We start from the raw sequence: 12591 nt of genomic DNA on the forward strand, positions 1-12591 counted from the left end.
TACGGCAATGCCATTGGTGTCCCAGTAAATGTCTCTCTTCATTCTTGTTATATATATATAATTTTTTTTTTTTTTTAAGACAGAGTCTCGCTCTGCTGCCCAGGCCGGAGTGCAGTGGCACGATCTTGGCTCACTGCAACCTCCGCTTCCCAGATTCAAGCGATTCTCCTGCCTCAGCCTCCTGAGTAGCTGGGATTACAGGTGTGTGCTACCATGCCCGGCTAATTTTTGTATTTTTAGTAAAGATGGGCTTTCATTATGTTGGCCAGGCTGGTCTCGAACTCCTGACCTCAGGTGATCCACTGGCCTTGGCCTCCCAAAGTGTTGGGATTACAGGTGTGAGCCACTGCACCCGGCCTATATTTTTAAAAGAGAAAATTTAAAAATCTTCCAATATGCCAAAAACAACAACAACAATAAAAACAAACCCTAGAATTTTACATTTCCATCTAAATAAGAATTCAGAGAGCCTCCTGGGCTCAAGCAGTTCTCATGCCTCAGCGTCCCGAATAGCTGGGACTACAGGCATGCACCACTACACCTGGCTAATTTTTTTTTTTTTTTTTCGTGAAACAGGGTTTCACCATGTTGCCCAGGCTGGTCTCAAACTCCTGGACTCAAGCAATACAATCTGCCCACCTCAGCCTGCCAAAGTGCTGGGGTTATAGGCATGAGCCACTGTGCCCGGCCTACAATCTTTTATACACAGGGACAAAACCAGAAATCAGTTGGTTAATGAAAATAAGAAATAAAGTAAATGCATATTTAAAAAAAAAAAATTTAAAGGCAAGCGTTGCAGGGGAAAGAAAAATACAAGAAATGTATTTCTCATCAGCTCTCAGTGGGTTGGTGTCCTGAAAACACAGTCACACTGTCAAAACTAATGCACACTTACAAAAGTCTGCTCTTTAAAACTAATATCTTAATTCAGGCTGGGCATGGTGGCTCATGCCTATAATCCCAACACTTTGGGAGGCCAAGGCAGGAGGACCAGCCTGGGCAACAAAGTGAGACCCCCCATCTCTACAAAAAATTTAAAAAACTAGCCAGGCATGGTGATGTGTGCCTGTAGTCCCAGCTACTCACAGGCTGAGGTGGGAGGATCATTTACTCCAGGAGGCTAAGGCTGCAGTGACCCATGATCGCACCACTGCGCTCTAGCCTGGGCAACAGAGGGAGACCCTGTCTCAATAAATTAATTAATTAATTAATTAGTAATAAAACTAATATCATAATTCTGGTATTCCCTTGATCCCCAAATAAAGAAAATAAGCCAAGTTAGATGGCCACACATAGTAATAAATTTCTGTAAGTTTAAAAAGACTAGACTAAAACATAGACTGCTTTATGCATCTTTTGTCAAATTAGCATTTTCTTCTGTAGGTCTTCATTCTCTGCGTGGCTTTGCTCAGGCTGTTCCCTCTGCCAGGAATGCCCTTGCTTTCTTTTCACCCGATGCAAACTGCTGCTCCAACTGCCCAGAATCAGACTAAAGACCATCTCCTTTATGAAGCTTTCCAAGACCTCCTAGAGTAGTTAATATGTATTTCCTTCCTTTGTGTTCCTGCTACGATCATTCATAACTCTACTACAGCCCTTATTCTTTGTGTTTTATCATCTGTGACTGTTCCAACAGCTCTTTGTCTCCACAGTGCTTATTATTATTAGCACAGTGTCTGGCATATATTAGGTATTCAAATACTTACTGAATAAACCAACCACGAGGAGCTGAAGAATCTGAGCAGGGAGGAATGAACTCACATGAATATTCCTAGGTACTGTGCAATGTAAGTTATAGAGATTGGTAGCCATCAAGCAAGTATTTGCTGAAGTGTCAGTATCATGGGAATTCTATTCAAACACCATACAATTTGTGCAGTAAGAAACAAAGGACTAAAAATTAAATCTCTTTACTATATTATATAATTGATGTCATCTTTCAAAAATAACTGCTACTTTCCTTTAATTTCAACTGATTAAAAATGGTCACTTATCCTGCGAAAGCAGTACTTGTTGGAGACAGCGTTTTTCTTTGAAGAGTCCAATGGCTGTTTATTCTGCAAGAAAGAGGTGATAAGTACCTGTAACTTACTGACCTGCTGGAAGTAGACAAAGAAGCTAGAAAATTAGATTGTGTTGACTTCTAATTCCTATTGTCTAGGTAAATTTTCACAAGTCTCTTCTTTTTCCCTTTTGTTTGCTAGGGTAATTAAAAACAAATCAAAAGACAAACAGCCCAGGGATATCAGGGATACGGGCTCTAACTGTGAAGAGCCCTGTAGGAATGCAGAGGACTTACATTAGGAATGCTTATTTTGTCCTTACTGTGTTCCACTTTAGAAAGAGTAAACAAATGCTGTCAGCTTTCCTTTACTCACATGTTTTCCAAAGTGACTCAAGTTTAATTATCAAACTAAACATTACATTATTTTTTAAAGGATTTATTCAATTTCTTCAAATAGGGAATTCATGGAAAACTAAAACCATTTCAAAATTCACTTTGTCCACCAAACTTAGAGTCCAAATTGGCACAAATAAAGAACGTGGTTTTCAAATCTGCCTGACCGTCAAGAAAACAAAGTTCTTATATTTCAAGCCAAAGTAACTGGTAACACTGAACTACTGGGTTTACATTGGAGACCGTCCCATTTAATTTCCAGGGTGGTGGGACAAAATGGGCTCAGTTCTTATATAGCACACTACACATGTTTTAAAATACAAAACTTACATTGTTGCTCCCCAAATAATTGCTATTCCTAACTTGAAAAATGACTCCATTTAGCTAGTGCCATGACACAAAGTAATGAGATCTGGTTTCCTATGGAATTGAATTATGTGATGGCAAACTACTTGAGTGTTTACATCACTGGCCACCATATCCTTCTAATTCTAAAATTAATTAGATTGTACATGTTAAAACACACCAGAATCAGGTTTCTGTGTTCTGTTGTTTTAAGACTTCACTTTCAGTAGCAAAAGCAATAGGTCAATCCATTTCCTTTTGTCAGTAAATATAGATTATTGCTTTCCAACATTTTTTACTCTGATGTTCAAGTCACATTGTACTTCAAAATGCAGGACAGCAACTAAGAGGAATTTGCCATCTGGCTAACTCATCTATATTCCAAATAAAGACTTATTTCTGGCCAGAAGGCACTTCTACCAAGATACAGTTATTTAGATTTTTAAAAATTTAGCTGACTTTTCCTATATCATAAAATTTATTTAGAGAACGACAACTACTAACAGAGAGCCCGCTGTTAGTATTTATTACTAGGCAAAGTGAAGTCAATCTTCTAACACCAAAGCTTAATTAACATATTCCGGTAGCAAAGGAGACTAAAAGAATCTAAAAACTAAACCACAGAAAAAGAAATTTAATCCACATTTTAAATGTTTATCATAAGGAGCAATTTGCAATAACCTTTCAGGCATCTATGAAACACATACAATAAAAAATTCAGCTTTGCAATAATCTTTCAGGCATCTATGAAACACATACAATAAGAAATTCAGCCAGGCACGGTGGCTCACACCTGTAATCCTAGCACTTTGGGAGGCTGAGGCAGGAGGATCGCTTGATGTCAGGAGTTCAAGACCAGCCTGGCCAACAGGGTGAAACCCCATTTCTACTAAAAATACAAAAATTAGCTGGGTGTGGTGACATGCGCCTGTAATCCCAGCTACCTGGGAGGCTGAGGCAGGAGAATCGCTTGAACCCAGGAGGCGAAGGTTGCAGTGAACTGAGATTTCACGCCGCTGCCCTCCAGCCTGGGCAATAGAGCAAGACTCTGTCTCAGAAAAAGAAAAAAAAAAAGAAAAGAAATTAAGGCCTGGTGCACTAGCTCACACCTGCAATCTGAGCACTTTGGGAGGCCAAGGCAGGATTGTTTGAGCCCAGGAGTTCAAGACCTGCCTGGGCAAGATGGTGAGACCCCAACTCTATTAAAAACAAACAAACAAACAGACAAACAGGCTAGGCACAGTGGCTCATGCCTACAGTCCCAAAGCTGTGGGAGACCAAGCTGGGAGCATCACTTAAGGCCAGGAATTTAAGACCAGCCTGGGCAACACAGTGAGACTCTCTCTCTACAAAAATATTTAAAAATTAGCCAGGTGTGATGGTGCACTACTTAGCAGGCTGAAGTGGGAGGATGGCTTCAGCCAAGGAGTTCCAGGCTACAGTGAGCTATGAGGGCCACTGCACTCCAGCCTGGGCAACAGCACAAGACCTTGCCTGGCGAGGGGGAAAAAAAAGAAGTTAAAAAAAAGTATTGATTTATTTATCTTTCCATAGCACAAGGGCAGGGTCTCAAATGTGCATTTATCTTGAATTCACCTATACACACTAGAAGAAAGATAACTAATTTAAATATCGGTTCCCTCAGCTGATCCTCATTCACATGCACCTCTCTGAATATAAATACTTCCCTCACTATGCATGAATGATTGTATTCATTGTATTTTTTACATATTGTGACTCCTAAATACAAACCAACAACTTCATCTGGGGCTCACAGGAAGAAAAACAGCAGTTTTTTCCAAAGCCGAAATAAAACTTGTCTGAGGATATAGAGAAAAAAAAACCCAAACCAAACCAAAGCATTTTTCCTATTCTCTCACTCAACAATCAACACAGTATAATTCTGTGAGGGATATGTCCCCACACACCAAGCAACCAACCAATTCTGTAGCAGACACCAACCAGCTGGGTGTCCTCTAATTCAGTTCAATTCTGACACTACCTACCTGGATGGAGACTGCGTCAGATCCCATAGGTTGAGGGGTGAGTCCCACAAGACTAGCCTCCATTTTAGATACCAACCACAAGAATCAGGTTGTTTTACCTGTAGTTCTAACCAACTGGCTATTAATCGGGGTTCCCATGACCCCCTCCTTAGGTTCTATTAATTTGCTAGACCAATTCACAGAACTTAGAGGAACACTTTACTTACATATACTGGTTTATTATAAAAGCATATTACAAAGGATACAGATGAAGCGATGCATAGGGAGAGGCATGTGGGAAGGGCACAGACCTTCCATGCACTCTCTGGGGCACCATCATCCAGGAACCTCTCGGGTCCACCTATCCAGAAGCTCCCCAAACCCAGTCTTTTGGGTTTTTATGGAAGCTTCATTACTTAGACATGATTAATTAAACCAGTGACTGCTGGTGGTCATCAGCTTGTCTGCCTTCTCCTCTCCCCAGAGGTTGGACATTGGGGAGGGGTTGAAGGTCCCAACCCTCTAATCCTGCCTGGGTCTTTCAAGTGACCAGCCCCCATGCTAAAGTTACTTAGGGGCTGCCAGCCATCAGTCAGCTCCTTAGCATATAAAAAGACACTAATCATTTTGGAGATTTCAAGGATTATAGGAGTCATATGCCACAGGAGACAGGGATGAAGGCCAAATATGTATTTTACAATATCACACTGGCCATGTCAGAGTTCTGCAACACTGGTATTCCTACAATTAACATGCGGCCTCCCTGAGATTTCAAGGGTAGCTTTGCTTGTAAGCTATTTTGTCATCTAGGCTCGCTTCAGAACCTAACCCACACCTCAAGTCATACTCCATCCTCCCTCCCCCCACCCTATATAACTCCACTTCAAGACCAAATTAAAAACAAAATAAAACAAAAAAACGCAGTCCCAGTTACTCAGGAGGCTGAGACTGGAGGATTGCTTGAGCCTAGGAGTTCAAGGCCAGCCTGGGCAACATAAGGAGATACCCATTTCCCTTAAAAAAAAAAAAAAAAAAAAAAAAAAAAAGCTTTGCATTACAATAACCAGACAAGGCCAACTAAGATTTTTTTTTTTTTTTTTTTTTTTTTTTTTGGTGCAGTGGCTCATGCCTGTAACCCTAGCACTCTGGGAGACTGAGGCAGGTGGATCACCTGAGGTCAGGAGTTCGAGACCAGCCTGACCAACACGGTGAAACTCCGTCTCTACTAAAAATATGAAAATTAGCCAGGCGTAGTAGCACATGCCTGTAATCCCAGCTACTCGGGAGGCTGAGGAAGAAGAGTTGCTTGAACCCGGGAGGCGGAGGTTGTAGTGAGCCGAGATCGCGCCACTGCACTCCAGCCTGCGCGAAGTGAGCGAGACTCCATCTCAAAGAAAAAAAATTTTTGAAGCAAATATTTACCGAGAACCTATTATGTGCAAGATACAATGCTATGTACTAAACAGGCAACTGAGGAACTTACACTCATTCAGTAAAAGACATAAGGTTGGCACACAGCAATTTAAGGAAAAGTAAAACTAGGTTACAGGCCATAAGAGGCACTAAGCAGTTCAGAAAGGAAGACTAGAATAAGCATTGGGGAAGCTTAATTTTCATAATGGCTGTGACGATGCACAGTGAAAAGTGGTGGAAATTTTAGGTATATGAAGAATAACCATCTTTAACTTGGAAATCACACAAATTTCACATTCCAAATTTCAGAATACAGGGGGATTTTCATTTCTTGAAATAGTGGGCTAGGTAATTGAAACCAATTCTCCACCTCTGCACTAAATATGCTGGAAATTTGTCAAAAATAATTTTTTTTTTTTTTGAGATAGGGTCTTGCTCTGTCACACAGGCTAGAGTGCAGTGGCATGATCTCAGCTCATTGCAACCTCCACCTCCCAGGTTCAAGCGATTCTCCTACCTCTGCCTCCCGAATAGCTGGGATTGCAGGTGCCCGCCACCATGACTGGCTAATTTTTGTATTTTTAGTAGAGACAGGGTTTCACCATGTTGGCCAGGCTGGTCTCAAACTCCTGACCTCAAGTGATCTGCCCACCTCGGCCTACCAAAGTGCTGGGATTACAAGTGTAAGCTACCACGCCCAGCCAAAAATATTAATTCTTAAATAGAAAAGCTAACAAGATAGTAAAGAATTTGGACACAATCTAGAAGGTGAAAACCAGAAATTAAGCCCAATATTCAAAATGGATTTCATCCTGAGGATTTCTCTGACCTAAAAGCTAAAGTTTCAGTGCCTTTATGAGATAACAGAAACAAGTTCAAGCCAGGAGCCCATCCAGGGAGTGGAGTCTGACAGCTACCTCCCTCTCCATCTTAATCTTGTGCCCAAAAGAACTACAGCTTCAAAGTAAAGGTGAACTGGGAAGTAAAACAGCAGGAATAATGGACAACAGAAACAGACTCCCCCAAAGGGAATTCAGACAGTGGAATTAAACATAGAGATTATAAAAACAACTATACTTTCCATGTTTAAAGAAATAAAATTAAGCCTCAAAATAGTAAGAAATAAAAAACTGTAAAAGTGTCACAAACCAAACAGAACTTCAGAAACTAAAAATTGCAATATATGATTTCAGATTTCAGAGGCCGAGTTTAATAACAATGGAAATAACTTGAGAATAAACTATCCAGAATGTACTACGAAAGAACAGAGTAAAAGACATAGAGAAAAGAGTGAAAAGGTTTAGTTAAATCGATTAAAAAAAGAGAGACAATGGGAAGAAGCAATATATGCATATAAAATGGCTGAGAATTTTACAGAATTAATGAAAGACACTAATCCACAGATTCAAGAAGTCTAATAAATACCAAACAAATTGAACAAAAACAAACCCATAGTTCCATAGAGCATAGTGGAAATACAGAAAACCAAACACAAAACAATCTTTTTTTTAAACTTGTCGATACTTGATTTTAGACAAAACAATCTTAACAACATTCTATAGTAAAGAGTGAAACATAATATTTAAGAATGAAGACAAAGTATGTTCAAAAGGTGACTAATGGTGAACACGTTGAAAATGCTTAATTTAGCTGCCATAAAGGCATAATTACACTATGACTGACCCTGTACTTACATTGCACTTGTTACTTGATTTACCACATACGTGGTTTTCAATAGCTAAAGCAGCAGCTTGATTCTAACCAAGCATCACGATTCTTGGAAGATGAAAGTGAAGACTGATAATCAACTAAATGGTTTTGACACAATTATTCCTTTCTTATATCATGAAGCACTTCCCCACAGGGTAAGGACATGAAGACTTCAGCTGAGAAAGATAATCGGGCAGCCTCTACTTTCAGATCCTTACAAATTGTTCGCAGGTCATCTAACTAAAAGACTGTAAAAGCTGCTGTCGGCTCAATACTTTGTATCAAAAAGGAGTCTACCCACTGATTCCCTTCAAATATTTCAGAAGGGTGCCTTCCATTTTATGGTGTCCCTGTGGACACATGAATACACCAAATAACTGATGAATCGACAAATCTTATGTCACAGGTGGTAGGCAAGAGGTCATCGGGAATTCCGATCACCAGGCTCGCATCTGGCTTCTTGGGTCTCACTCCTGAACTAACCAGTCGGACTACCCGAGCGTGCGGGAGTCTAAGAAACTGCATTTTAAAAGGGCCCCAGGAGATCTTGTTTTCCACTAACATTAAAGAACCACGACTACGAACAAACAGGTCTCCCCCTTTCCTCTGTGTGGACTGACAGTCACAAGGACCACCAACTCTCAAGCATGACGCTTCAACTCTCTTTGTTCCTTAAGTTTTCTGCAAAACGGGCCAGCTGGCTTGTTTTCCGTAACAGAAAATTCGCTTGGCACAGCAACTGGTACATGGCACACAATAAATGTGCTTCCCATCCTGCACTGCCATTCTGGGATTCAACCATTTCCAACCAGACGCCGCACATCGGAGTGAGTAACCTGGACCTGTTCCAAGACCTCTGGAACGGAGCCTGCTACTCACTTGAAGCCTGGGTGGCCCTACCTAGCAGAAAATTGGGGAAACCCCATTAAACGCCCGGCAGTGTTGGGCCCGCCTGAAAGGGTCCTCGCCGCGACCCAGATGCCTTCCCGCGGGCACCCTCAGCTCCCCTCAGGCTGGGCCCGCAAGCCCCAGGCTTCGGCTACTCCGGACAAGGAGCGGGTGCGCGGACTGAGAACAGGCCTGGCCCTAACCCTAACAGCAGCCGCAGCTCATCTCTTCCGTAAGGAAGCTGGAACCCAGGTGTCGCCGCCAGGCCAGGACCGAGGCCGCACTCACCTACCGGCGCGCGGGAGGCGAGACGACCTCACCTCGGCGGCGCCCACCCCAAACCGCCACCGCAGAGCCGCTCGCTCTTAAAAAAGAAAAAAAAATTAAAGGAAGAAAGAAAGAAACAGAGGAAGGAAGGAATGAAAGAAAGAAAAAAAAAAAGAAAATAGCCTTTGCTTTTGTATTTCTTTTGACCCTTCAGGGCTTCCTGTTCCTCACCGCCACAATAGAGTCCCGCCCCACTTCCGGCGACGTAACCCAATCCACGGAGCTCTTCCTCCCCGGGAGCCCGATGGAAATCCGGTACCCTGAAAACGAACCGGAGAGACTTGATTGGGCCATTCACGCCTCAGGATGAGGATTGGCCAGTCTGCGCCTGGAGGGCGGGCCGGTCCCGCTGATCACGTGACACGACTTTTGAAAGGTGATTGGCTGTCAAGGAGAGGGATTGCCACCGAGGAAGGGGCGTTTCCTAGGGGACTGAGGGAGGGCTGGGGCGGTACGAAGCGGGGGTGGGCTCTGCGCGTAATGGCAGCGCCGTGGCCTCGCGTCCATCTTTACCGTTCTCTCGGACCTGTCACAAAGGAGTCGCGCCGCCGCCGCCGCCCCCTCCCTCCGGTGGGCCCGGGAGGTAGAGAAAGTCAGTGCCACAGCCCGACCGCGCTGCTCTGAGCCCTGGGCACGCGGAACGGGAGGGAGTCTGAGGGTTGGGGACGTCTGTGAGGGAGGGGAACAGCCGCTCGAGCCTGGGGCGGGCGGACCGGACTGGGGCCGGGGTAGGCTCTGGAAAGGGCCCGGGAGAGAGGTGGCGTTGGTCAGAACCTGAGAAACAGCCGAGAGGTTTTCCACCGAGGCCCGCGCTTGAGGGATCTGAAGAGGTTCCTAGAAGAGGGTGTTCCCTCTTTCGGGGGTCCTCACCAGAAGAGGTTCTTGGGGGTCGCCCTTCTGAGGAGGCTGCGGCTAACAGGGCCCAGGTGAGAGGCAGCTGTCTATCTCCTGGGGTGGCTCCTGGTACCGATGGGGTCCTGACCTACTCAGGGGTGCCCGGGATAGAAAGGGTAGATGAAGAGACGCTTTAGAAGGGTTCTTTTTGTGGAGTTTACGGTCTAGGTGGCACGGGTGAGGCATACCTCCCCGGGGAGATTTAGAAACGCCTTGGGATAGAAAGAGAATGGGGCTAGGAAGCAGGAGCTAGAACTAGCGGAATGTCCTACTACGGAAGCCGGAGCTGAAAATTGGGTAAGGACCTTGGGGAGAGGGGATTTCTGGGCGGTGATGGGAAGAAGACACCTCCATCCATAGGAAAGCCAGAGTGGGGAGTAGTGAAAGGGAAACGGGAATTATTCCCTCTCTCTGTAGATCGACTAGGTGTCCCAGACATAGGATCCAACTGCTTCCGGGCTTATTGCCCGAGTGGGGTGGGGAGAGTCTATCCCACCAACACCCCTTGCGTGAGTCCAAATTAGGCATTTGTCTCTCCTGCTGCCTCACTTTCCCCGTCTTTGGGGAGGGAAACCGACTGAGACCGAGACGGTCGGCTGAGACTCCGAGGTGTCCTGTCTTGTATAGTTCTCTGAGAGAGGTTGCTCCCCCTGGAGTGTTGTACTTTGAACTTTGAAGGGTTAGAAGTGTCTGTTATTGACTGAGTAGAATCCCGCAGTTTTCCAGGCCCTTCACCTACCATCTGTTCTTGCTTAGTGGAGTGACTTAACCTCCTTAAGTCTCTTCTGTAAAATAACCAGCGCAGTATGTGAAAGTACAAACTACAAGCTGCGTGAACGTAAGTTAGTGTGATTCTACCACCAAACGGGTTGCTGTTGAGGAATAAAAGTGAAGGCACTTTCTAAAATGTAAAGTAGTATGTAGAGGTAAGGGGTGAGATTAATACAGTCGTTGTCTGTCACCTGCAGAGTGCTGGGAGCCATATTGTACTGAAAGCTTCAAGGTTCACAGCTTCTTAGGTCATATTAAGATCTAAACCCATGGTTTCAAACCCTGCTTAGATGGGGATGGTGGGATTTCCAGCTTTTGCTCTCAGAGTTTTCATTTACTTTGAACTTCTTATGGTGCTGGCAGGAGTTACCACTGTAATATCTTTTCCTTCAGGAATTTTTTTCCCCTAACAGCTGAAATTTTCCTCTAAGTAATTTGATCTCAACATTGTAAACCTCCTCCCCCTTTTGCATATATATTTGCATGGCTTTTGGATGTCTACAGGCAGTGAATATCATACTTTCTCCCTCAGTTGTGATTTGTAAAGACTGCCTTTTTTCCTCCACGAATACTATGCGTTGTTGTGGTAGCCCTACACTATAGATTATGAGGCATGTTGGAAGTTGCTTTTAAATTTCTCTTGCACAGTGGTTCTCTTTATTTTTCCCCTTATGTGGACTTTGCATTTCCTGGGATGGTATCTTGCTTTGTAGATCCCTCTATGAGATTGTAAGAGACTTGTGTCCCTGTATGACATTTTACTAGTGTTTGGTTCGTCGTACTTGTTAGAGATGGTTTTCCAAATATCGGGCAATTTATATGGGATTTTTTCCGAAGTAATTTAGTTGTGTTTTTTGTTTGTTTGTTTGTTTGTTTTTTGAGACGGAGTTTCGTTCTTGTTGCCCACGCTGGAGTGCAGTGGCGCTATCTCGGCTCACTGCAACCTCCGCCTCCTGGGTTCAAGCGATTCTCCTGCCTCAGCCTCCGGAGTAGCTGGGATTACAGGAATGTACCACCACGCCCAGCTAATTTTGTATTTTTAGTAGAGACGAGGTTTCTCCGTGTTGGTCAGGCTGGTGTCGAACTCCCGACGTCCGGTAATCCGCCTGCCTCGGCCTCCCAAAGTGCCGGGATTACAGGCGTGAGCCACTGTGTCTGCCTTTCGAAGTAATTTTTGTACTGCTCTGAATTTTCTGTTTTTGTGATCCTATATTCTGTGGATCTTTTTGAAAACTATAACTGGTGATTTTGAGTTATTTGATCTCCCAGGATGCATGTTGCCCTAACCTACTATTTAATGTCTTTCTATGTTATGCTTTTTTCTGTACTCAGTGACTTTTTTTTTTTTTTTTTTTTTTTGAGACCGAGTTTCCCTCTTGTTCCTCAGGCTGGAGTGCAATGGCGCGATCTCAGCTCACTGCAACCTCTGCCTCCCGGGTTCAAGCGATTCTTCTGCCTCAGCCTCCCAAGTAACTGGGATTACAGGCAAGCACCACCCGTGCCCGGCTAATTTTTGTATTTTTAGTAGAGAGGGAGTTTCACCGTGTTGGTCAGGCTGGTCTTGAACTCCTGAGCTCAAAGTGATCTGCCCACCTTGGCCTCCCAAAGTGCTGGGATTACAGGCATGAGCTACAGTGCCTGGCCCTCAGTGATTATTTTCAAGTTATTGATTATAGGAGGTATCCCAGCATACTCTATGTGGGCTTCTGCTTTTGTCAGCAAAATAACTTTTCATTTAGTAAGTATCAAAGGGAAATAAAAACTTAGCATTTTGTATAATAGTGTGTTAATCTGTAGTGAATCAGGTAAAAACAACAAATCTGAGTTATGTAGCACTGTGGGGCCTGGAGGCTAAAAAAA

The 12591-nt window shown here is 43.8% G+C and overlaps 2 protein-coding genes across 11 annotated transcripts in view; one reads left to right on the forward strand and one right to left on the reverse strand.

Annotated features, from left to right (window-relative positions):
- Positions 1-9360, reverse strand: part of PSME3IP1 (proteasome activator subunit 3 interacting protein 1) — a 33398-nt gene extending 24038 nt beyond the window's left edge. For 2 of the 5 annotated variants that reach the window (XM_063597604.1, XM_063597606.1), the window contains exon 1: positions 9028-9167. Coding sequence is in view for 1 of the 5 variants with exons in the window: in XM_055099532.2 (XP_054955507.1) it covers positions 9238-9360 (123 nt within the window). In the remaining 4 variants the exon portion in view is untranslated. Of the gene's footprint in view, positions 1-8751; positions 8892-9027; positions 9172-9237 lie in introns of those variants that run through there. The other 3 variants (XM_055099532.2, XM_063597605.1, XM_063597607.1) reach the window with 3 other exon arrangements.
- The window catches only part of RSPRY1 (ring finger and SPRY domain containing 1), a 51976-nt gene continuing 48158 nt past the window's right edge, over positions 8774-12591 (forward strand). Inside the window, exon 1 of one of the 6 annotated variants that reach the window (XM_034940238.3) lies at positions 8774-9442. The gene's annotated coding sequence lies outside the window, so the exon portion shown is untranslated. Of the gene's footprint in view, positions 10258-12591 lie in introns of all 6 variants that reach the window. The other 5 variants (XM_003823750.6, XM_008977421.4, XM_034940237.3 and 2 more) reach the window with 5 other exon arrangements.

The sequence above is a fragment of the Pan paniscus genome, chromosome 18 (assembly GCF_029289425.2).
Source record: "Pan paniscus chromosome 18, NHGRI_mPanPan1-v2.0_pri, whole genome shotgun sequence".
Classification (NCBI taxonomy): domain Eukaryota; kingdom Metazoa; phylum Chordata; class Mammalia; order Primates; family Hominidae; genus Pan; species Pan paniscus.